At 34.6% G+C, this 27,260-nt stretch overlaps 1 protein-coding gene across 12 annotated transcripts in view; it reads left to right on the top strand.

Moving 5' to 3' along the window:
• The window catches only part of SNTG1 (syntrophin gamma 1), a 348,105-nt gene that overhangs the window by 251,699 nt on the left and 69,146 nt on the right, over window positions 1-27,260 (top strand). For all 12 annotated transcript variants that reach the window (XM_075494642.1, XM_075494639.1, XM_075494638.1 and 9 more), the window contains one exon: window positions 20,204-20,242. In XM_075494642.1, coding sequence (XP_075350757.1) covers window positions 20,204-20,242 — 39 coding nt within the window. The remainder of the gene's footprint in view (window positions 1-20,203; window positions 20,243-27,260) is intronic.

Below are 27,260 nucleotides of genomic sequence, written 5' to 3' on the forward strand. Positions count from 1 at the left end.
CAAGAAAAGAATATTTCTTTAAGAAATATTTCTTCCAGAATATTTCTTCCAAAATAGTCACCTTATCTGGGAAACAAGTAGCAAGAAACTTCTGTCTTCATAGTTGGAGCATTTGTTATGACACATTCTGATTATGGTGACAGCACTCATCATTAAGACATGCAGTCTTGCAGTCTTGATTTGGAATATACATTGTAAACTTCAATTAGTCCTGATAGCTTTTCATATGAAATAAAATTGCCTTTCTGTACCAAACTTCTCCCAAATGTTAAATCTATTAATGCTATTTTTAATAATATCTTTCCAGTTTTGCTGTACATAGTATCACAAGTCTTGCAGCATTCAATAGTATCTAATAAAAATATTACCATCTGTATTACTATAAATTACCACTATTCAGCTCTAAAATACAATTTAAGAGAAACAGTGTCCTTAAAGACAATAAAATCAAACACCCTTCTTTTTAAGTATTCTTCAAACAGAAGAACCACAATTTACCTGTTAAATGTAAGCCTTAAAAAAGAAAGCCACGTTATTGCAGAGAGACTATTTTTGCAGTTTTAGATATGATGCTGTCACACAGCAAAGAATCCCTGCACTTCATTTGATTCATCCAGTTTTGTATGGAGTCAAATTAAATTGTAGCCTTTCACTAGTATTTAAATAAAGGCAAAACATCAGAATATTCAATACGTTCTTTAATCTATGTAGGATTTAATTTAAGCTCTGAGACTCTTTTCCTTCATTCCATTATTACTGAAGGCTTAAGCTGACACACTATAATAAAGACTATAATCTGTTTAGTTACGAGACACTTTGGAGGAATATCATACTTGCTGTCAACATCCCACCCTGGTGAAAGGTAGCAAGGAGCCTGTATTTAAGGGGGGGGGGGGGGGGAAAGTCTCTTCCTTGATTTAAAGTGGCAAAGAAACAACAATAATAAAGGAAGTAGGAGCAGTCTGACTGGGAACACAGGTAAACCACTTGGGTTTTTGCGGAGGCGTAACACATGGAAAAAGAAAGTACTCATTGTAAGTTGCCCTTTCCTGCCAAAATGCCAAGCTGCCCTTTCAGTAGCAGTTGGAGACTTCCAGCTACTTTAACCTAGTTTTTGTTGTGCAGTAAACTGTTCAATATTCCACAATTGGTTTATTTTAAGTGAGAGTGTGTTGAAAGTGGCTGTTGAATCACAAACTGCTGTTGATAAAACAGCAACTGGGAACTGGGAGGCTAGGCAATAATAACCTTTCTTTTTGTATCCCTCCTCTTTGCTGTCTTAAAAAAAACCCCAAACATGAATATGTTTATTTGTATTTTAAAGCAAGGTTAGCTTGTTTTCACATCCCTTTCCTCTTACTTTTAAAATAGATTTTTAAAAGGTCGTTACATCAAAAGTTTTGCCTTTCTTCCACAACCAATTAAAAAAAAAAATAATTAAAAGGAATGGAAATGCACTCAAAAAGCCGTAAAACACCTCAGGGTATACATTATTAGTAGGCTAATGTGTTGAAAGCACTTTCTCCATTTGGTTGTCTTGCTTCATAAAGTGCTGTAGACATCCAGCCCATTTAGGTAGTGCACAGCTTCTATTCGCCTGAGGAAGAGAACGGACTCGGAGGAAGAGGCAGAGGGGTGGGGGAGAAGACAGGAATTTCAGTCATTGTGGGGCAGACAAGCCCAGCTGATGGGGAAATAGGCAAAACAACAACTGACCACCAGGCAGAATGTGCTGCAGAGGAAATGAGCCCCAAATACTTTGGACTTGCCTTTTCCCTCCTAACAAAAGGTATTATGAAACTCTGTGGCAAGTTCCTTATCTCCTAAAAATACTTCGTGTACTTAAGTGGCGGGCATCTGTGGGGAAAGCCTGGAAAGTCTGAAATTATAGCCGTGCTGATCGCCTGTGTGGGCATCAACATGATCGCAGGGCTGTTTTGGGGTTTTTTTTCACCAGTTTGTTTATTTCAGAAAATGAGGTAATTATGTACAAAGCTTATTTCAAAGACTATCATTGAGGTCATGAAGTCAAACTTGAAAAATTGAGAATGAAGCACCTTGTTTCATTCTCATTTCCCAATGCATGGTACTCTGTGACTTACTGCACTGAAGAATCATTAATTTCCTTTGGGGATTTTTACCTTTTTGAACTGTTCGTAATGACCATATGAGAGGTTTCTGCCTTTTTTCTTTTTTTTTAATTGTTTCAAAATTTCTTTGTACAGTTTTATGGGCTGAAAAAGTAGTTCCCTAATTGTACCAATCAGGAACTGTAGTACAGTGAAACAAAGGAAAATTTTCTGTACTGCATTTATGGAATCACTTGAGACAACTTTGGTCTGAAATAACCCTAACTTACTTAGAAAGTAACATAAAGCACAACTTCCATTGACTTCCTTGCAATTCTCTGATTTTCCACCCTTTCTGATAGTGTTTCAGGTTAGGAATCCTATAAAAGTTATTGTTCATGAATGAAAATATTTAGTTTAAATAGTTTTCTTGAATTAATTTAGGAACTTGCTGGCAAAGAGTGGATATAAGTAGATTTGTTGGGGAATGTAGCTGCCTTAAACATAAGGGGCTTTTTGCTTTTCTGGGTTTCTCCTGATTCTTCAATACAAATAACTTTGAACTTTGCTAATAAGTGAAACAGAGGTCCCAAAGATGTTGTGTTCTTCGTAGAATCCTGAATTTCGTCAGGGTTATTTCACCCTGGGGAAAGAAGAGTATGAGAGCATACAATTAAACCCTATCATTAAGACTAAGGGAAAAAAAGAAGTAAACTGCTTTAATGTTACATGTATGTGTGTATATATGTACATATACATACAAGTATGTACCCAGAGAATAAGATTTAACAGGTGTTAAATGTTAAGAAGGAAAAATATATTAAATGTATAAAAATGTATAAAACAATTTTTTTGTTGCTTCATTTCTCTCTGAAATCTGGAATATATGTCTGATATATAGAATAATGTCTCAGAAGGTATTAATCACATACATTTGATTGATATTAAAATGACTATACATTTTTATATTTGATGCAGGTAATCAATTCTTTATTCCCCAATTTTGCTTTTTTATGAGTCAATTATCAGTTATGCCTGGGTAGTCTGTCAAGAGAGCACTTCATGACTAAAGTGTACATACTGGGTTCCTAAATTCTATTTTGATATGAGATCTCTGGTGATAGGAAAGGTAGTCACTAATTTTTAGATATAGAGAATGAGGAAATCATAAAACACTACTGGAAAGGAGGCAACCAGGTAGTTAAAGAATGCCTGTTCATCTCACCTGTGACTACTTAATGGTTCAGTATCATAAAATGCAACATAAAATGCAACTGAGGAAGAACTTGATGCATGTTAATCCTTACATTTACTTTTAGCTGTATTAGCAGAAAGATGATGTAAGGTCAATGCAGATACACAATTTAGCTCTTTAACATGATAAATTCCAGTTTTATTCGTGAAGCTACTTTTCAAATGTCATAAGATGAACCTTATTTCCATTTCAAATTACTGACAGATATTATACTGCTCTTCCAGTATGATGCATTAAAACCACATAGGAGATCAGTAAAAGTATTTTTGTAGCCCATTGTGTCAATAATACACTGACCATTTAAATTACAGGATAAAGTGATTTTTTTTCTTTAGATCAAACTGTTCAGAGGTAGATTTGAGTATGTGCAACTAATCTATGTAGAGGTGATTTATTTGCATGTTTCATAGGTTTCCTGTTTGTACAGATAAGGAGTCTTAATAAAAAAGCAAAGTAAAATAGTATATGTCCAGATTCCAAAAATGTTTATAAATCTGTCGGTGAATGATCACATAAACTTATGGCAGTTTTCTCCAGGGAAGAATCTGTTACCTGCCTAGCAGAAAATACTGTTTTCATTGTGTTTATTTCCTAAGGTAATTTTGTAAGGTGGTAAAAAGGATGAAAAACTTCCTACGGCATGTCAACATGCTGTGGCTTCTCACATAATTCAGCCGATTTAACATTGTCAAAGGAGTTTTAGCAGTTCTTCTCTGGTATCTGATTGCCAAGGAACTAGACTTCTCTTTTTATGAGCAATGGACTTGGTCATTGCTGAATAAAGGATGTAAATTAAAATATTTGTTGTTTTTCTTTTCCTGTTTGCTTTCCCATTCATTGTGGCTGCTGCTTTCCCTTCCCAGGTATGTAACTGGGGAAAATAATAGCTGCCTTATTGTATAGGGAAAATACAAGTTTTACTGGACATTTCTAGATATATATTTGCTTAATATTTCTTCATTGGAATACCAACCCATAGCTGCTGTGTAGATTTAGAAGACCTCCTATTAGTGGCCATTGTATTGGTTTACTTTTCTATTCAGAAAGAAGAAAATACTCCTTTTCTCATATGTGGTACTCATTTTTTTGGAAAATTTCAGATTTTATTGGAAAATGTCCACTGAATTGTGAATATCATTTCAATTAAGACCATTCATGAAGAAAGATACTGCCAAAGAGACAAAAGGAACTGATGTTCAGACACCTGTTTTACTGTTTCAGATTCCCTTTTTGCTATACTAATGTTACTATTCACTTCCATGAAGTATTCTGGGGTGACACAAAGATTTTTCTCCTCATGAGTTTTCCTGAGATACTCCAGATGTCTGCAAAGAAACTCTTGAAGTTTATTATTGTAAGAGGAGTCATAGAAATGCAAATGCAAATAAAAAGCAAATCTTGGCAGACATTAGCTTTAGAATTATTAAATATTATATGAATGAACAATGACTACATAGATGTTTGGGCTTTCATCAGTGAGCTGTGTCATTCAACTCTACATATTTTTATATGATGCACTTGTTAGAGAGAGTGATTATATTATTTTTACCACTTGTTTTGTTCTTTGCCAGGCAGAAGAACACAGGCTACTCATAAACTTATATTTTAATAGTGTGTGCATTCTATTTAAATGTTTGCCTCATTTTGTAACAGTAGCAATATTAATTTTAAAGGGTTTTTTTTTTACATCATAAATAGGGTGTTTCACAAGAAGAAAGATGTCCTTAGGCTGACACAACCCCTATGGAGTTGAGGAGCTAAACATTCTTTTTCAGTTCCTCTTTAAATAATTGATAAATTATAGTCTGTATGCATGTTTAACATCAGAATTATTTCCTTTTCCACCACATCAACATAAATGGATCTTGATACTGCTGTATAAACATAATCTATAAATTTTAAAATACCATAGCAAAAAAAAATTCTAAAAGGCTCTTGACAAGCAGTTTTAAACAGATTATTTTTAAAGTTATTTGCCTACCGAGAGAGTCAGTATACCTCTCCGGACTGTTTAGCAAAGTATGCCTGCACCTTAATTAAGCTATCTACTTTTGCTGCAGCGGTATGGAGATTAACACATTCATTTACCAAACAGTAACCATAAATAACATTTTCATCTCAAAATGTAATGAGCAGAAGTCCCAAAAATATAGTATGCAATTTGAATAAAAAAAGAATACTCCCTAGGTTTTGATAGCAACTAGAACTCTGTGAGGCTTGCAGATGGTTCTACTAGTAAATTAAGTTGCCATTTACATAGCTGGCTAGGTTGCAAGCCAAACCTAGCTTAAAGCAATTATAGCTGTCTGACCTCTATTTAGTCTTCAGATCCAAAACCCACTTCCTATTACCCTTGCAAGTTCATAGAACAAATCACAGCTTATGCATTTTATGCTTACATTTTTTTTTAATCCCTAAAGACAGGCTCACAGAAACTTCCCACTTGCTCCTGGGTATAATACCATTAATTCTTTTGTGTGACTTAGAAGGCAGTTTGCATCTTGACCAAGTCATCAGCAAATAATAAAAAAATCAACTTGCCACATTACTGGTCTGTGCAGCTCCACTGGCCACATTGGTTTTATCTGATCAGAACTACAACTCTGAGGCATTGATTTGTTTTGGGTTTGAATAGACAAGAAACTTTTAGCTCCAGAAACATTAACCTTTCAGCTTAAAAAAAAAACTTACATTTTTGCATGTTGGTGTCTTCTATCATAAGCATTAGAAGACAAGAATAGTTAATACTAATAATGGGATTATTTTCAACACCACCACTCTTTTTATCAATCTGTCATCAGGTTCTTAGCAATTCTTTACATTGTTCATCTCTGTTGCTCTGTTTACTACTGTTATCTCAGTAGTATTGCCTGTAGAGCACAGGGGAGTCTACCAATACGGTGTTACCAGTACTAAAGAATTTTTTTTACATTTTCATATATGAATACTTGTATAATCAAAAATTAATAGATGGCCATATTTTCTGTAAGATGCATACTCTACTAGTCCACTGGAAAGAAAAGAAAGTGCAAGAAGGGACATGGCTAAACTTTGAACTCTTCATTAACCTAAAACAGAGGAAAGAAATAACAGAATAGAATTTGTTGCTAAGAGTGGGCTCAGGAAGCATCGCATGAGTATGTAGAACCAGAAAGGTGGTAGGACAAATGAGATTTCTGCAGCTGGGAAGCAGTAAGGGTGAAAAGAAATAGTTTTGACATACACCAGTGGTAACAGAGAGGCCAAGAAAAAGGTTGGTTCACTGCATATTGAAAAGAAAATTATCGGTAGACAATGACAAGAAAGTCAAAGTATTGAATGCTCTTTTGGATCAGAATTTACTCAAAAGGTCAGTTGTAAACAGATGATTGTCACCATTTATAAGTGTGAGACATTCTTGAATAACATCAGAACATGTTAGAGACCAGAGAGGAAACTAGTTATACATTAACGAGAAGAGTTTTAAGTATACATATTCTCTATAATTCCAACTGTGTCCTAATTACATTACTCATAAGCTACAAAAGATTGAGCTTCTATTCTTAATTCATTTGCTGAGTACAGAAATTTTCTAGGTGAAATAAATAATAGTAAAGTAGCAATGATAGATTTTGTGTGGCGTAGAACAGCCAATGAATATGGTTTCAGGGTAAAAGTTGTATTTATATAGCTATGACTTCATTTCATTACTATTTTTTCAATCATGATCTGCTCAAAACTAAATCTTTTGCAAATTGTATTGTATGTGTTAATACCCACCTAATTACTGCTAAGAACAGTTAGTACTCATGGTGAAAGAGTAATTCTAAATTTGATATGGGGATTTTTTCTTCTTGGGCTTTGAGCTTATGCTCTCGCAGCAGCCTATGCTTTATGAATAGGCATGATATTATCCAGATATTTAATTGCTTTGTTCATATCTAAATTCTCCAAATAACACACCATTCAGATATATATTACTATTTTAAGTGTTATTATAATAATGTCAACTTTATACAGCTAATTCCCACATCGTGACAATATATAACAATGTAACCACATACAATTTTGTTCATTATACATCATCTGTTTTTGTTGTAGCTTGACAGACACATTTCACTTGTTGTAAATTATAACTTCTGTGTTCTTCTACTCATGCCACTGTCTTCATGTTCATTATACCTTTGCTGAATAATTTGTTTCCTGATTTTTCTTTTAACTATAGTGCTGTAGGAATTTTCTAAGCATGTGTGTGCCATGCCTTTTTCTTTCAGGAAGGATAATGTCCATGATTGATAACTAAAACTTCACTAGAGTAATGAGAGAAGGCATTGTGGAAAAATTAATAATTTGGTTAACTTATTCCAATAATTTAAGTATCATAAGGATGATTCTTCCTTTGATATTGTTTTTTATTGTTGAAAGTTAGAGAAGTTGACACATGTTGATATCTTGAAAACATGAAATGCTATTATTTGCATTTATTAACTTATGACACCATGTTTTCCTTTGGACTACAAGAACTACTGATATAGCAAAAATCTATACTTTTGACTAAACAATCTGTTTTACTGCTGAAATGCAATTAGACAGTGAGTTGCTGTTCTGAAATCTATTGACACAGATGCACTTTCAATGAAAGATCTTAAAAATGTTTCTTGAACTTTATATACCATGTGACAACTCTCACTCATGCAGAAATATGTCATTTTTAAGTGGATTTGAAATTTGTTTTACCTTTTTCTTTTGTTCTCTGTGAAAAATGATTTTGAAGGATGATATTTAGCCCAGTATAACGCAGTGAAATTCAATAAAAGTTCATAGTTTTCTCATAGGCAAGTCTGAAATGCACATTAAAGCAAAAGTCATCTTTAAATTTTCTTGTAGTATCCTCAGTGCTTGTCAATGCAAAGAAATTGGTAATTCATGAGAGGCTGGAGAAAATTCTGTTGGTTCTTAATTATTCAAAACTCTTTGAGTTTTGGAGATAACAAGGATTACAAGGTCATATCCAAGGCAAGAAAAATATACCATCTATTACTACTATGTCATTTTAATATTACTGCTGTCAAAATTGAAATAGTCCTCAAATGTAGTTCAATATTTAACACACTTTTTAAAAAAAAAAAAAAAAAGTATAAGCTTGAAAATCATTTGGGTTCAGCAAAAAATTGTACCCTAACCTTTTTGGTACTTTGACATATTCTACCCCTTGGCCTGCCTTTCAGCCATGGTCCCACAGATACACAGCTCTTTACACTTGTATATGACCATATTGCTCAGTATTTGAGCATTCCTTTTCAGACATACCAGAAGATACTTGAGAAAACCTATATTTATGAGGACTTCTGCTTAGTATTTTATAATGAATTTTTAGTTATGAGGTGAAATTGGAGATTAGAAGGAACTGCATTCTTTAGAAGGGAACTAAATTCAAGACTTTTCAAGCTAATGGCTCATCAGCTTGTTAAGAGAAAGAAGGTTAAGGAGAGTCCGGTCTTTCCTACTTAAGGCAATGTAGACGCTTTATTGCAAAAGAGTTTCTCATTGAAAACCAGCTCAGAGTATAACTGAATACAGTGCTACAGTGAGTCTGTGATTAATCTGAATGCAGAGTACAGTGAGCCCCATTGTGTATAAGGAGGAGGGACCAGAACTATTTTACAAAATATGAGGACATGACCTTTAAATATAAAAGTACTACAAAGTAATTTTGTAGAGTTTCAAGTGAAATTTAAAATGATTAGTTATACAGATGAATGGTGAGCTTTCAGCAGAAACAAATAATGAAAAACTAAGGTTTTTCTACCTATCTCAGAGTGACATCTAAAAATATATATTTTTTAGATCAAATTTAGTAGTTTTGTTAATACTTAGTTCATTATCATGTGAACCTAATGTCTCAACAGCTATTTCATATTATGTCAACCGAATTATTTAAGTAATGTAATACCAGGTGATTTTTTTAGCTTACTCACAAGCAGTTTTTTATCTGGTGCTGTCAGCCAAATTGTCTCATAAATATTGCTGCTCTTCCTGAGAGCTCCAAGAAAATAAAAGTGTGTCACTCTTTTAGACAGAAAAAGTGAAATGTGACACAATATAACAAAGACTAGGTGTTCCTATAATTTTATTTTTAATCCACTCAAACTAAAGTAAACAAACTTTGGTTGGTGGTGGTGTGGTGGAAGACAATACCTATAAAGACTACAGAAAGCCTCTTTAGCTTCATTGCCTCAGGTAAAGGTATTTGTCTATGCCACTGGCAACTGGCCAATTTATTGAACTTTGCCAGCAGGAATTCATTTAGACCGATATGCTATGGTATAAGTATTAAATGTATTTTAAAAATCACTAGCTACATTTCTACGGGGCATTAGGTTCTGTCAAGAGGGTTAATTGTCTCATGTGTTATATCTAATTGTGTAAAATTCCCCATTTCTTCTGCCATTTTACTACCCCCTTTGTCTTATTAAATGCCAGAGTGTGAACTGCAAATGTTGTTATCTTTACCAGAGTGAGGAGTCCTGAAATAATGCAAACCCTGGCAAACTGTGAACTCTTCATGGGCAAGGTCAGAAGCCTGCTGGTAGACTGAGAGCAGAGGAACAAAATAGGTTTAGCTGCAGTCTTCAACAAACTGCCTCTCACTCTGTTTCAGCCAAGTCAGAGTGAAAAGACCAGGTTGGCAAGAGGGATCTAAAAGGCAAGGAGCCATGTGACTGAGTAAAGAAGAAACTCAAAAGTTGTGAATAGGACTTTTAGGGGGAAGGAAAACGAGGAAAGTAATGAGCTTCAATAAGTATACCATATACAGAACAAACTAATTATGAGAATATAAGTTCTGTTATGAGGTATTTTTCTTCCAGCACCTGCTAATGGTGCAAGTGGAAACTTTAGATGGGAACCAAAACTATAGATGTCTCAATCCAAATCTTTTAAACTGAATTTGTAGGAGTTATGGTTTACAGTTCCCTTCCCAAAGAAGGCTGAGGAAGGAGGAGGATGCCTCAAATGGACCATACCTGCTAGTGAAATCTCTTAAGAAGTAGGTAGAGAAATTACATGAGAAAGCTGTCAAACTGAGTGAAATCTGGAATCGGAGGGTGTGGGTAAGATGATTGACAACAAGCCAGGAAGATCCACCATAGCACCTACTGTGAATGGGGAAAACCTGGCTAACAAGAGGTTTCTACTCGCAGGTCTTCTTCATAGGGAATGATCCCTTCTCAGACAGTGATGCATTAAAATCCTGCCCGCAGTAACTGAAGTTTCAAGCCTAATGACAGCAGAGAAAAAATAAAAGGAAAACCTGGCAGGCTGGAAAAGCTGTGAGATTAATGACCACCCTTCCCATGAGGAAGAGATGTATTGGTCATGAGTGACTCACTCCTGTGTGTGATGAAAAATTCGGTCTAGTGACTGGACTTAACATTGTGGGAAGTCTTCTGTCTCCCAGGAGCTTAAATCTGAGGGATGTTGCCAAAGCCATCTAGCCAAATGACAGTTCACTGGGACTGCTCATTCATGCGGGCATGACCAATTTCAGTGTCACTCTAAGCAGATCAAAAGTCACTACGAAACTCTTGGAGGAAAGCTGAGGGGGTCAGAGCTGTTGTAATGTGCTAGTCAATCCTCCTCGTCATGCAGGAAGTGTCCTAAAATGCTCGTATTCAGAAGTGTTACCAAAGAGGGCCTTGGCTTCTTTGACAATAGCATGAACTTGCAAGGAAATACAGGGTGAAATGGAACTGCTTAGCCTGAAGAAAAGAATAATGTTTCAACTTTAGAGAAGCTACACAAAGAGCAGGCAGTTTCTTCTTTGTTCCTGTGATGGATTACAGAGAAGTGATGGACTTAAACTGCAACCAGAAAGAGTCTATTTTGGTATAAGGAAAACATCCAATGCTAAGTAAGAGCTGTGCTTGCTAATAGATTGACTCATAAGGCATTGAGAGTGCCATCGTAGCAGGACTGTACAAATGGCTTGGGCAGACAGCTTTGATCTATTGAGTTGCTTTTCAGCTATATGTTTCATTCTTTTGTATTATCATAGAATGAACATATTCATATCAGTGCTTGCAACTGCATTCAGAAGTACTAGAATAAGACAAACTATGGCTACATTAGACTAAAGTTTTTTCTCCATGTCTTTGGCATTCTGTGAAAAATCCTGAAAGTAAATACTATATACTAGATATTATATTGTCTAAATGTTATGTTGTAGTGAAATTGTAAGTGAAAAGTAAAATTGAAATTGGAGTTATCTACATTATTTAATTTCCTTGAGAAATCAGAAAGTAAGAAATCTGATGTTTTAAACCAGGAGAGACGTATAGATCAATTTTTAACAATTAATAATCTGGTTTCTGCTGGAAGACTGACATGGGGTTGCTTATTCTGCAGTAATAGCTGGTGGACAGAGGGGCTAAGAGCTGCAGACCTGTTAATCAACCATCTAAACCAGATAATCAACCATCTGATTGATTATTTGCTTTTAGATAATTATTCCCCTTGAAACCCATCCTTGTTAAATACCAATCTCATCACCTCAAGTGCTGTGTCATTCTAACACTAGGTACATACAGTACATACTCATTTTTAGATTTGATTTTTCCTTCATTACTTTAACTCCCTTATTAGCTGATATGAATTACCAAAATTACAAGACAAATACATTCCAAATGACAAAAACACCCAGCCTTGTTTTTTTTCTATATGCATATTGTCTTGTTTGTCATCATCCAAGTTTCATAACAAGCACAAATATTGTAATGGATTAAATAAATGTCAGTCTTGCGTACTACGTTTACTCTTGCAAACTATATATCGGCTTTGAAAAAAATTATGTCACCTCAAAAAAAAATTCTGAATAGATCAATAACACTTCTTAATCATATCTAGCACACTTGTTAAATAAGATTATTTTCCTCTTCAACAGTTTGTATATTCAAGCATTTCTCATGGGTGTTTGCACACAGAGGTGTGTATTACTGCCATGGTTTTGTGAGGGAGAGTGATCCAGGGTTTTCTTCACTATGCTCTTACTTCAAAATCTAGTTCTTTTCTTTGCCTTAACCTTGTTCTTTTGACAAGTGCAGATATCTTGAAGCTCCGGCGTGTGTTGAGGATGTAACTCCTTGTTTTGCATTTTGTCATCTACTAAACCAGTCATTATGACCTGCTACTCCTACCATACTCTGAACTTTAAATGTTATTTTCCTGTGCTCTCCGTCAAACTAAAGTATAATAACTCAAGCATACTATTTTAAACTAATTCATGTAGTGAAGTTTGGAAGTTTAGGATCCCACAATAAGTCAATGATAGTCTGTGGAAACATATTGTAGATTTCTACTGCCAAGCATTATCTTCCAACTATTAAACTTGTTTCCCTGTTGTATCTTTCTTTTAGCAGTGAGAGTTTTGAAAGTTTAGAATTTATTTAATTTTTAACATAAGTCCTAATCACTATTGTATAGAGGAAGGATATAGCAACAGCTAAGTAAAACTTTATTGAAAAATCGGGTGGAACTTCTAAATAACTTTCCTTGAATGTTGAGAATTCAGAGAAAAATAATAAAATATGTATTCTGGAGGCCTCTGATTGATAGCTTCTAGAATCTAGTATTTCCAGCTATAGAAGATAGATGAGGTTTATATTTCAAGTATTTTGAATACAAGTGACTTAGAATTCATAATTTAAAAAAGATTAGCTAGGGGAATCTGGAATAGTTGTATTTCAGGTGGAAGTCCTTGATATCTTCAAAGGAAGACTGGATTGATAGTTGCTAGGTACACTACATTTTTACTTGGGAATCTATGTACGTTTTCTTAACAAGAATTAAAATGGATTTGAATATGTATGAAGTATTCACATAGATTTCCATTGCAAACTGTTTTTCTTTGGTGGATAGTAAAATTGTTTTAAATTACAAATGAAAGAGGTACTCAGGAGGAATATGCTTCACTGTTTTGTGAGTAGATGTTTTACTGATGATTACCTACACCAGCTTCTTTACTCTTAGTGTGATTGATACTGCAGTAATCATACTCCAATGAGCAACCACTATTATGATATAAAACACAATTATCGAGTTGCATTTCATTATCTGAAGCAGTGCTTCTTGTATCTCTGAGTCTTTTTTTTTTTCATATTTTTTCAATTCTTATTGTTCACAGTCTTTCTAGTAAATCTTCAGTAGAGAGACGTATGTTTCTCACTTTCAGATGGGACCATAATAGCTTTTTCAGACACTGGGTTTTAGTTGTTACCATTGTCTCTTTAATAATATGCATGCTGCTGCAGGTATTTTAATTATGGAGATTCACTGTTGTGAAACTGTGTTGTTTGTAACACAAGTATCTTCTTTAAAGAAGCACAATAGCAATTTTATCATTAAGGTAATGTCCAAAGTTAGGAATAGGTGTTAAATATTGCAGGATTAAATGAAGTCATTCATCTGTTAAGTGAACCTTTTTTTTTTTATTTAAGTAAAAGTAATTGCAGTCCTATTATTGGAACATCACAGATGTGTGAAGACTAGGTTTTGTGGTTTTGTCCTTAGGGCTCCCACTATACTTTCATGTAACAGGAACAAATCCGGTATTTCTTTGTAATATCCATCCATTACTGCTGTGCTGGTAGTGTTCAATACATCACTGAATCCTTTTGAGTGAGAAAGCAAATGAAGGAAGTTTGATGGTATGCAGGTTTGCAGTCATAGTTCAGATGGCCGTTTGTCCTTCAATAGTGCTCTTACATGCCATAAATTGATAATAACTCTCAATATACAAATCTTTTATTTCCATACATCAGTTCAAGACCTCTGTTAGGAATGATTTGTATTCCACTGATTTGTTTTTTGGGGGAGCATTCCTGAGTATTACTAGCCATCCTTTGTTATCTCTAAAAGTATTTATCAAATATCTGCATGTATGGGAGCTCTCAAAAACATGCAAGCTCTCTGTATACTTTGTACAACTGGCTAATACAAGGGCAATCAGTACAAGAATTTAAAAGGAAGCTTGTAGAATTATAGGACTGCTTTCCAGATGAGACCTCAAGACTTTATCAGGCCTTTCTTCCTCTACTTATATGTAGGATTCAAAGGAAAACTTCTAGTTTCCAGGTGGATTAAGATGATCCACGAGAACTTTAAGTGCTAATGTTGAACCAGAACAAAGATCAATCTAGTCCTATGTCTGGCGATAGCAAAACTACAGTTTTATTTCCCTTTGTCTTTCCAGCTAGCTGCTACTTTGGGACTTCTTCAGTCAGCTGATAAGGGACTTCCTGAATTATGCCTACTGTATCTTAATTGTCTATACTCTTTAAAAGTATTTGATCTCTTTTTGTAATTTTTTTGACTCCTTAGAGAGTTGTTATAACATTTATTATATAAGTTGAAATATATATCAACTTGTTTCTCACTTTTGTTCTCATCTAGAAACCATAGTGACAATGATTCAGCCTACAGGGATCTATAGGAACAGACTCTAAAGCAGAGGTCACATTTATGCTTATGCATTATTCAGTGTTGTATCAAGCCTCTCCTCTATATAAATGTTCATATATTCTGTTTTTTCCCTTTCTTCGTTCAAGGAACTTGATACTGAGTTCATTCAGGCTGAGTGCATTTGCAATCCAGTTCATCTAGTCTTGAGAAAAATCCGAGTTACACATGAAAATACTAGAAATCATGGCAGTAATCCAAATCTTTCTATCCTTTGAACCATTTAGCTGGTAAAATGTGATCAACAGGCAATAGAAAACGGCATCACCCCTAGTGGGTCAGGAAGCAGACACAACTGTTGCATTAAATAGTTCCTATGCTCCCATATTTTCCAGAACACGTTGACAGATCACTTTGGATATCATAGCTTATATGGATTTTCAGCCTAAACTCTAAAACCTACTACAGCTTGTAAAAACAGCGTCAAGAATTCATACATTCAGTCTATAGGCAGTTATACGTACATTTTAGTGTATTCACCAACATATGATGTATTTCATGTGAACTGTTGCATGCTGCTTTCAAATTTTCTCTGATTCCCTGCTTTTTTCAATGCACGTATACTCTTGAGTAACAAATTTCACAACCGTACCACAACTTAGCAGCACAGTGAGCAAACAAAAACCTAGCAAGGACGAAAAATAAGAATAACCAACTAATAATTCCAAATGTTAGTTAGGTACTCTTTCTTACTCATTCATTAACATAAAATTATCACAGCATGTATTAATGTTTTTTTCCAAAGTTCTCCAAATTGTAATGATCTTGCTACCTGTTCCCAATCACTTAGCATCCCAATGGCATGAACTGTATTGTTTTGCTTTAATGCACAAGATAAAGTTAAGAACTATTTAATGAATTTACATTCTTGTCAAGCTATTATATTTTAATTAGCTGTTAATGAATGTAAATCAGCAGTTATGTAATGCAAACAATTGATGAAGGCTACAGAGTCTAAATTGTTTGGGGAAATCCAGATATATGGCCAGCATAAATTAAAATAATAAAGGATTCTTTTTAATTGGAAAATTTCTGATAAAGAAGGAGACCTGCAAAGTTATGTGACATCTACAGGCTGCAAGAAAATGATAGATCAAATCATATGTGAAAGTGTGGAAGAATCTGATCTACTGTCTAAGTCAACAAAATACTGAGCAGGAGCTGGTGCCCACTCATTCCAAATGTTGCCCTTCAGTCTTGGCTGTTCCTGTAAGTACTCCAAGGGAATGGTCTCTGTCAAGCACTCTGTCCTGACAACTAACACTTACTATATTATTGCTTCTTACAGAGGACCAGTTACCTGAGTTACAGTTACCAGTTACCTGATACCTGAGACTCACACTCATTAGTCATCTATCCTAGTATCACATTAGAACTGCGAGCCTCTCATTTACAGTACAGTTTTTCAGGAAATAGGATTAAAGCAAGCATGGGACACATAGAGTTTTCAAACACACGATTGCTTCTATTTAAATTTTTAAGAATTGGAAAAACCGGTAATCAGTGTCCTTATCTCTACATCATACTGCCCTTAAGAGTCCTTAGGGTGGTATGCGCTCATTGAAAGGGACATTTCCTCATCATTTCATGAGGACCCTGTGATTACATTGGAGTAGCAAATTTCATTAAAATAAATAAGTAAAAAAGGTCAAACAAACCCCTAACACATAGCAGTTTTGAGATTACACTTTAAAATCCTCTTATGGAAACTGAAAATAGTTATTGCAGTGCTATTTGCTCAAAGAAGGTCTGAAATAGTATCTCTCAGAGGAGTGAACAATTCAGTTCAGTTTCAACTGAATGTGAAAGTTTAAAACTCATTTTTTGTGAGCTTAATCAACTGCATTCCAGCAGAGGGCAACAATAAAAGGGCACAATTCACACAAAAATATAATAGTCTGGAAGGGTATTCTTCTGGATTACTGCTTCTCTGTCATGAAGACTGTTAAATAAAATAAAATAAAATAAAAAAAAAAAAGTTGTAATCGTTGTGCACACTTGAAGCCAAAGCCTGCTCATCTGCTCACCCTGCTGAGGAGTGGTGTGTTCCATATTCTTATTTGTTTCCTCTGCAGAGCAGGCACAGCCATCTCTGTGAAGACTGTCAATCTGTGGTGGCAATGTGTAGCGCACAAAATTAACTGAGTTTGGTCATGGTGCATTCTTCTCCATGTCTCACTTCATACCGTCTCCCTGTCCAGTATCCTTCATGACTAAGATGTCCTAACATATTTGGCCAGCTGAATTTTTGGAACATATCTAGTCATATATGTTTGTACCCTTATCACAATCGATTATGCTTCAAACCATTCTTCTATGATAGCTTCCACCAAAATCTATTCTTCCATTATTGGTCTCATATCAACATCATTGGCCTATTTACTAGTCAGATGCAACATACTGCAGACTTTATTTTTGACACCTTCTTCCTCCTTCCACCTTTAGGTTATCACCAAATGCCAGACTACTTTCTCTACGGTGTTCTTAGATTTTTTTTCCTAATCTGCATTCACAGAAGTTGAACCAGAATAGAATTTCACCCCTCAGCACCTGTTTTTTGAACATGAAATAGAAGCAGGTAGTTCTTGCTGGCTTCGATTCAGCTTTCATAATGCTTCCTGTATTTTTGCCTTCAGAACAGAATTTGTTTACTAGCTTCTTCTTTTGTCTCCTTTTGTGCCACTCCTGATTTTTTATTGCTCTGGATAAACACATCTTTCTGAAGAATGTTCTCAGAGCACCTGCCTTTCTTTCTTAGTGCAGTATCTGTCAGGATGTTTTATTTAAAAATATTATGTGCATATATGTTTGCAGTGTATCGTACTGGTGTCCTCTGATGAAAACAGATGTTATTCATTTGCATCAGTTACATAGTGTTGTGTGCTGTGATTGTGCTTAATAAATAATAGTATTACAACGAGTTCAGTAACGTTATGGAAGACTGAAGGAACATTTCTCTTTTAGTTAATCTATCAAGTAACAGAAGATATTTTTTTCTCTTTCTATTTGGGAAAAATGTTTACATTTAGATTTTGATTCTTAAGGATCGGTGGATCTGGATAATCTCTAGATTAAATTTTACTCAGTGTATTTTGTAACATGCTGGGAAGAACAATGTTGGCTAATGTTTTTCTTGCTGTATTCACAAGACAGTGAATCTCAGTCTTAAAGATCAGTGACTTCTGCTGCCTAATTGTAGAACTTTTGGGTTTTATGTAACGTCCAATATTTACGCACATGAATGATAAACATATAGGGAAAACTAATTACACTTAACAATTTTTAGTTTCAGGTGGAACTGAACATCTATGATGCAGTTTGCAAACTATAACGTATTTAAAAATAATGCATTTCAAGAAATCATCACCATATTACCTGAAAGAGAAACACAATTGTTTTAATTCATCAAAGTAACAACAGTTAAAACAACTATGCAATGTAGCTGCTTAGATTGTACTTTAAAAAATGAGCTGGAAATTTGTGTATGAGAAAATGATGTTTGGATTGTGCATTTACATTTCCCAGGAACATTTAAAAGTACACAAGGCTCCTAATGTACTTTATTTCTGTTAAAAAATGTAATCCCTGTATATGAAATAAAGAAAAATACTATCAAAGTATTTAATATGTAACTGTAACTTGTCCCTAAAGAGATATTTTCAGTATTTTGTTTAGAATAGTAAAATCTCTTTTTCTTCACAATGTTCTTTCATAATGTAAATTTTTCACAGTATTGGCTGTAGTCTTTGCTTAAACTAGAAGGAAATACACAGTTTTGACAAGGATTTTAATAGTGCCTATTAACACAAACAGGGATTTATCATGCTAGAGTATTTCATGTCAGATTTAGGAATAAATCCCAAAAGTCTTGAAATCTCTGTTTTTCTCTCAAAACCTGTGTTTTTCATCCACCTTTTCTTTTAAGAAATCATGTAAGATAGTTGATATATAAAGTGTGGATTCATTTTATTTTAATACTTTGTCCACCAAATGTCCTAGCTCCTCTAATGCTTCCCCTTGACTTACATTGAAGAAAGGAGGAAAATTAAGCTGATGTACATGCAAGAAGGGAGGGTGGAAATGTTCTTCTGACACTTTTGATTCAGGATACATTTGAAAACCAACTGAAATTACTTGCCAGCATGTTCTTGACAGAATTATCCTTTGATAGCGAAACTGTGGGATGTCAGTGACAGACTTACAGACTTGCTCAGTATTTGCATTAAGAATGCAAAGAGGTTACCACTGCAGCAAACAGTCTGTTTTTAAAGTCTGCAAAACACCATGCCACTCACATCTCTGCATATAGTTGTTTAGAGATGATATTGTAAACACTGGAGGAAATTCAGTGGTGATTCTTCTTTTCTTCTAAAAAGATACCGTACCTTTGGTTGAAGCAGTGTAGATGTTACGCTTTGCTTTCAGGGCTTTTAGGGCTATACAATTGATTCCTAGTTGACAATGTCTTTAATTTAAAGATGTGTTTTACTCATTTATCCATAGCTACAAAAACAATTATGAAAAGTTTGCATTAATACCTAAATTCTAGGTATTAATTATCTGTCGTGAATGCACATGGTGGATTTACTAGGTTTGCTCAAAAGCTTTCAGGGCTTCTGCTTAACATAAAAAAGAACATTTTTGTTCTACTAATGGCAGGAATGGGTATGTTCCACACTTAATTCTCCTTGTGTTGGACACTTTTGTGTCAGAAAGCTGGCAATCTTTATTTAGATGGAGTCAATGATCTGCAGGGCTAAATACAAACTCCTCATGAATCAGGTGTCTCAGACTGGTTTTCTCTTTGCTTTTTACTTAGGGGTATTGTTGAATGTTTTAAGAAAAAATTACTTGAATGATTATCAAAACTGATTTTGCACACTTGGTTTTGTACCTAGGATACAAGGGTAGAGTAAGGGTTGTTTCAAAGGCTATTCCAGCCCAATTTTCCATCATTCTTTAAGGAAAGGAATTTGCTTAAAGCTTGATGGCTTTGGTGGATGGCAGTAAGTTGTTCTGAATCACTTATATAAGTATATACTTATATTTAAATACTCTAGTTTATTTTATAGCTTCTAATCAGAAAAAGCAAAGGATCTAGTGTTGTAGAATTCAGAAATAATTTTGCATGTATTCTCCTTTGGTGTATTCTGAACAGGAGAATGAACCACACAATGACCACACAATGACTGCAGAAATGTCCCATTATTCACATGAGCTTGTCAAAGATTTCAGGCCCTTTACTGCAGGAGATTTTCTTTTTTTTTTTTTTTTTTACATACGTAATTTGGAAGACAGTGTCGATATATGTCTCTAAAATCCAATGTTTTGGGGTTTTGTCTTCTAATAACTGAGTATTAATCTGTTTCTTTATTCATTTTTATAGATAAAAAAGATCAACAGGAATTTTCCCGTAAACCAGCAGGTAAGAAAATTTGGGGTTGTTTTATTTATAATACTCATTTCAACTGTATTTAATTGTGTGGTAGCTGTGCATTATTCTAGCTCAAGAATTCTCTGTAGATTTTCTCTAGAGAGTACCTTGCTGCCTCAAAATAGGTATTTTCTTTTTCTAAAGTCAAAGGGAATTGGAGTGTTTGGTCAAAGTAAGATCATGCCTAATCTTTTCAAATTAACCTGTTTAATGCATATATATACACATATAAAAGTTTTCTTCAGTTGCATCTTACCCATTTTGCTGTAAAAGGGGGAATGGGATTGTTATGCTTTACAGAATTAGCCAGTATCCATCAATGTTCTAAAATTCTAAAAATGTATGAATTCTGTTGTCCAAATGAAGGCATAAAAAAATAGTATTTGCACAAGGTTATGGAGCGGGCCAGTAGCAGAATTTCGAACAAACTGAATCATCTGACTGTCTCCAAGTTCATCCATTGGCAGTCTCATATTACTGGAAGGCACTGCAAAGTGTTTAAAAAAGGGAGTAAGATTCCTTGAATAGAGATGGTTCTTGCAAAATGCATCATGAGCACAATTGCTGCTCTTCTGTACAGCTGTGTATCAGGTGATTGGATCCATGGGATGAACGGATAGACCTGTGTGTCTTGAGAAATCTGTTCTTTCCACAATTTTTTTTTTTAAAGAAGCAAACCTACAGGCAGCTCAAAGTTGAAGGCTGAAATTCTGCGGTTCTAGTTGCTAGACACCATAGTAAGAATGGACAACAGCCACACCTGCTTAAAAGGATCAGCATATATTTTAGAAAACTATGTAAACAAAGCATGAATAAAAATATTCAGGGCAAAGCTCAGTACACTATAAAGTGATCAAAGATTCATTTGGAACATAGACTGTTCCCACACAACAGTAATGCCATTAATTGTTCTGTGAGATAGCACAACAACAATTGAAAATGTGACCATTTTGTGGTGGGCTACTTATTACAGAGTACATGTCCAGTAAGTTAAACCAGTTAATTAAGTATGCATGTGTTGTGCATCACAACTATTACATAATGGGGATTTCTTTTTAAGAAACTTGCAATAAGGGGAAACAGAGAAATCTGATTCATCAGAAGGAACAAATTACTTCCTTGTAAAAGGAGAGTAATATGTATAGGACTGAGCTGTAAACTTGCCTTCAAGAGGACAGATTTGAGGAAGAAAAGTGCTTTCACCTCCCTTACACCACATCTTCAGCCAGTCAATGTATTTCTCAGTTCCCTGTCTCTGGTCCAACTTTATTAATATGGAATTATTAATATGGAATTGTGCCGAGTGTAACTCACAAGGGAGGAAGTATTACTATTTTGTTTGCTGCTTTCTTCATGAGAAGGTCCACAAATCATAATAAATGAATTGCAATAACAACAACAATAACAATAACAATAATAGCTATACCGGTATGTATAAATGCAGTTAGAATAAAAGATAATAAACAATTAGGTACATTTTTATTTGCCCTTGATTCTCAGTTCTTCGTCTGCACTACAACTACTGAGGTTTTCCGATACTTTTATCTCACTCTTGCCTCCTGAAGTCACAGAAAGGAAGTGGTTTGTCACATTCAGCAATTGAAGATAACACTTGCATTTGGGCATTTTCAGAACAGTTTCTATAACATCAGTTGCTGGCAGTGGAAAGAAATGCTCCTATCTCAAAAGAAGGAAGGACAAAATGCCTAGTAAACAAAAAATAGTTAAGTAGCTCCTTTTTCACTCTTATGATTTACTCTGAACTTATCTCTTTGCTTTTATCACTGTAAAAAAAAGACAACAAAAATATAAACCACCATTATAATGTCCCACCAGGCTAACATATTAATTCAGTGATCTCTGCTGTTTTGGAACTCTTGGCATGTGTGGTCAGTAAGGCGTATTCCTCTTCATTAGAATTCCAGTGGAAACCAAAAATAACTTTCTTGACTTGAATAGCTTGTTGGTCTTGTTATCTGTTAGGGCAGCCTGCAATTAATGCATTCTTTTCTCATCAGCATCAGTCACTATATTCCAAAGGAATTACCATGGACCATTTCAAGAAAGTCAGCCAAAAGATCAAACTGAAAAGAGAGAGGCCGATTTGATGGGCAGTGAGACTGATAAGGTCTCACTGCCCATCAAATACTGGAAAAGAAAAAAGATAATTGATCTGTGGATGTCTTGAAATTTTAGGGAACATTAATTTCAAAAACAGACTTTTACCTTATGTAAAGAGGGTTGTGGGTTTTTTATTGTAGAAGGAGCTAGGAAATATCACCTAATTTAAGTTAAATAAGGTATTTGTGAGAAGAGTCAGAAAAGACTACACAGATGTAAAGTTGATTTCTGTCTTCTGATATGCAGCAGACATTAACATGATATGCAGGGAAGGAACAGGCCTTTTTACTTGTTACATTAAAACATTATTTATCTGAATATTTAATTATCATCTTGAATACTTTTGTCATCTTGACATTTATTTTAATAAAATACATTTTTGTCTAAGAGGTTGAATAGCTAGTTTTAACTTCTTTCTGCAAGCACAATCATGAACTTGAATCTGAAACCGACCTGATTGGGACTTTACTTCTAGACTTTTTCTTACAATATTTTTTGCCTAAAATATTATTAGGCAAAATAATATATTTTGACTAAAATGATTACTCCAAACTACAAGCATGTTATCTGTTTAGGATGGAAATGCCTCTATGTCTTATTGTACGCCCTATGCATCTTGTTCAGTAAAAAGCAGTAATAAGACAAACTCTGACAGTTTCTAAGCACCTATAATGAAATGTTTTCAAAGTCAGTTTATTGAAAAGCATCTATAGACTAAGAATTTTTAGAATACTATCTTTAATCAATACAGGTGGAAAAGGTTTGTATGATCATATGGCTTTTCAGTTCTCCTCAGTGACAAAATTTCTACAGTATATTTTACATTTCTTCCCCCTATATCTAAAAGATTCCTGATAAATACCAATAAATTTCAGTATTTAACCTTTTCTCTCAAATATCCTCCATTTCCTAAATATCCAGTTACTAAGGGGATTAATATCTTTCTCACACTTAGATGTTACTAGTATCAAAAATGCATGTGAAGGTTTTGATTTTACATTTTTGCCTATCTAAGCAAAATTTTCCATAGAATTTTCCCTCAGCAGTGGCAACTTGCAAGTTAATATTTGACTGCTGCCTTCACCTTATTATGCTTTAAAAAAAAAAAAAACCATACTTAATTTTACATAATTAATACCCATGGGGGTTTTTATGAGCAGTAGCAGGGTAATTGAAAGTTATTTTCACTTAGAATTTTTGTATATATATGTGCATATACATATATATAAATAAAATTAATATGTATATATGTATCTGCAGATATATGTGGATTTTAATTAGTTGTTAAAGGTAAAGGGGAGAAGGCAGTTGTCAAACTAGAGTCAAGGAACCAATCTAGTTAGAATTCCTTTATGAATATATTCTTGATTTGGAGAAGAAAATATCGTCACAGACAGAGCCATTAGTATTACAATGAGGAAACAAATGAACCTACATAGGTGTGGAAGCTACTGGAACACTGACAGTGTTATCCAAATGTCTCAATGTTGCAATAAGTTAAAAAGAGAAGAGAAAAAGTGATTAGAAAAGACTTGTTGACTGCACATAATGTAGCAGCTTTTCTTTAAGTCAGTAATTGTGAAAATAGGTTTGTCTGGAAAATTATTAGAACGATAAGATACATTTATTGGAAATCAAAAGTTCAAAGATGATGAGTATTGATAAGAAAGTGTTAATTATATGGACAGTGTGAAGCAATAAGAAGTTCTGAGAATGATGATAATATGTTTAATAGTGGTGGAAAGATGATGCAAAAAATGGTGGAAGAGAACCACACAAAGTATTGTTGAAGAAGATTGTGGGAGAAGAGGGAAATAAGTTCCCCTTTTCTGAGCTGACAATGATGAAACAAACACTTGAAGGTGGTAAGAAATTAGAAAATTGGTTGTGTTTTCTATATTGGTACTATATGCATGGGCTAAGAGAATATCAGCAAGTAGTTGAGCAAAAAAAAAAATTGGTACTGAACACATAATGCGTATTTTAAATATGCACTAAAAATAATACTGTATCATAGACAGAATTTCCATAATTCCAGAGGAAAAATGATAAAGACCTCATAGCAGAGAGGCACAAAGAACAGAATATTTCAAGGTTTTGGCCACGGGCTTCTCTATTTGATCAGCCAAGATGGGAGAGGAAACACAGGCATGTTTCCTTTTCTTGGAACTGATCGCTGCTGTTCAGCTGTTACACTGATTACAGCAAATGTCAGCTCCTGCAACAGCCATCATTAGGCAGGTGAGTTCTGAAAGGTGGCATCACCTTCCCTGCTAACCCTTTCCAAACGACAGGAAAATACACCCTACCTCAATAAACTGTGGTGGTGTACTGAGGACAAGCACTGCCCATTCCTTTTCAATTCCCAGTCATTACGTGAGCCACCATGAGTTTGCGAATGTGCTTATCTCAGCTGAAAATCAACTTGATAGCATCTAAGGAAATCAGGATTAGATAGTCTTTCTTACAAAATCTTCTGATCCTTCTCAGGGTGGGACACCAAATTTATTCCCTCCAGCTCCTGGAAATTTTACTACACATTATAAACCTCATTTGCTGTTTGGGTTTTATTGGGATTTGGCATTTACTGATTGCCATGCCAGGAGAATGAATTGATTACATCTGGTTTAGGTATGCAGTGGCATTCAAGGTTTGGACCTAAATCTTAGTCTGGCCTTTGGTTCACCTCCTCCTGTCCTTACATGTACAAGTAACTACATTGTTTATAAATTGCAGTTGGGAAAGTCGTAACTTTCTGATTGCACTTTTAACTTATTTTACTCAACAAGCTAGCGGTACAAAGCAGATTCAGTACCTGGCAAACCCAGGGAGCTGATTTTCCATTTTATTGGATTATGGCTGTGTTCACATACGTATTCACAAATGCAATAGCCTCTTGCTTCTCTACTACACAGACAAAAGTTGAGTATCAAGGTTTCACATGAAACTGAGATTAGAATATCTTGGCAGAGCAGTATATTTAAAACTTTCTTTTCCCATGCTGTATGTCTTATGTCTATTAAGATGAATTCAAAGGCTATAACCCTTCACCTTTCATCAATGCTGAATTCACAGAAAAAGGATAATGGGGAAGAATGCTATAATCCTTTAAGTGGAACACTATTTCTCTTCTATCCACAGTCAGCATGAGCATTTTTGAAAGATTTGTCTTGTCTCTATAGAAGATAAGATATTCTCATTAAATAATTCTAATTTTAATTTTTAAGAAGAATCTTTCCCTCTAGAATTTTCCTGCATTTATGGGAAAATAATTGGTAGCTGTCCTGTTCAAAGGTAACAGTTTATAATGAGAATTATATGAGAATGAGACAGAGAGTGTTTCCATTTCCACAACTGTGTTTAACTCAGTTTTAAAACAACATCATGGTATAATGAACTGATACCACACTAAGGCAAGAAACTGGGTTATAATTGTACATGTCAGATTCCACAGCACTCAGTTGTCATGAATCCCAGTGTTTTACAGGCATATTTACGTTCTTGGTGACGTTCACAAATGGATGTGCCCATTTTCTCTTGCTTTTGATATAATTTAATAAAAACAACTACATACAGCCGTACCAGATCGGCTATGTAATATCACCTCATATTCTGGTTTACTAGGCTGCTGTTCAGCTTGATTAAAGTTATGCCATTAGAACAATCTCATTTAAAATCACTTCTAAAAATTCATCTCAGTGAGTTTATTTAATAACACCTAACTTATAAACGCTGTATAAAGGTGAATACACGCAAATGTCACGGTGGCTGGCTTGCCTGTCACTCAAGCCAGTGTCCTTTGCTGCAGATGTGTTGCATCTCTATTACACTTAAAAAGGTGAATTGCATTGCTCAGGTGGTCTGATAGGAGAACATCTGTTCTAGTGATAAACATCTGTATGAAACACAACACATGACTTTTTTTTTTTTAATTACAGAATAATAACCTCCAGGATGACATTGCTATTGTATTAATATTTTTAAAGTGGAATGATTAAACAGTGTTCTACTGAAAGGTGACATGTCCTCAAAATAAACCAAGTCATTACTCTAGAAGTACCTTAAGGACAGTGGTTTTGTTCCCTCTCCTTAGGTGTATTTTGTTTTCTTTTTTAATTATTATTATTTTTTCTTCCTGATTTTGCATGACCAAATTAATTATTTTTCAATATGCCATTACTGTAGTTCCTCAGAGTAGCCATTCTGCAACTCTTGACTGACAGTTATTGAACTTTCAGGTCCTATGGTACATCTGCTCTATCACCATCTGTTGTCACAGTAAGGATTTGATCAGGTTTATTTTGAAGGAAAATCTCTAGAATGAAGCTTCTGTTGTTAAATGTTTATAGAAACACACAGGGGGAGCTGAGTTCTTGCTGTTAAATTAAGCAGAAGTGCACAATAGGGTGTAAATTATGCTGTGCTAATTCCCCGCATTGTATTGTCAGCCATCTATGGCACTCAGCATGGATTATTACTCCATAACATAAACCCTTGAAAGGCTTATGTTGCGTATTAATACTTTATTGAGCTTTCTGTAAAATAAAAGGAATATCTCTCTCTCTCTCTCATGTATAATATGTTTGTTTGGTTGACATCAAATACGTTTCACTGAGCAGTTTCTTTAATTCTTTTAGATGCTTCTGAGGTACTCTCTATTATAAAAATTATGCTTCCTGTGGCAAATAAAAGATTTTTCTTCCCCTTACATTGTAGTCCAGAGTAGCTTTTGAACTTCAGGACATAAAAAAGTTTTAGAAGGGCAATACACACCATAGATTGTTAGAGATTTTAGGCTTAGGAAACCATGTTGACTTTTGAGAGGAAGGTCAGACTGCTTCCCGAAGGTAGTGGATTACCTGATGAGCCTGATAACATTCATGTTGTG

This window comes from Mycteria americana, chromosome 2 (assembly GCF_035582795.1).
Source record: "Mycteria americana isolate JAX WOST 10 ecotype Jacksonville Zoo and Gardens chromosome 2, USCA_MyAme_1.0, whole genome shotgun sequence".
In the NCBI taxonomy this organism is placed as follows: Eukaryota; Metazoa; Chordata; class Aves; order Ciconiiformes; family Ciconiidae; genus Mycteria; species Mycteria americana.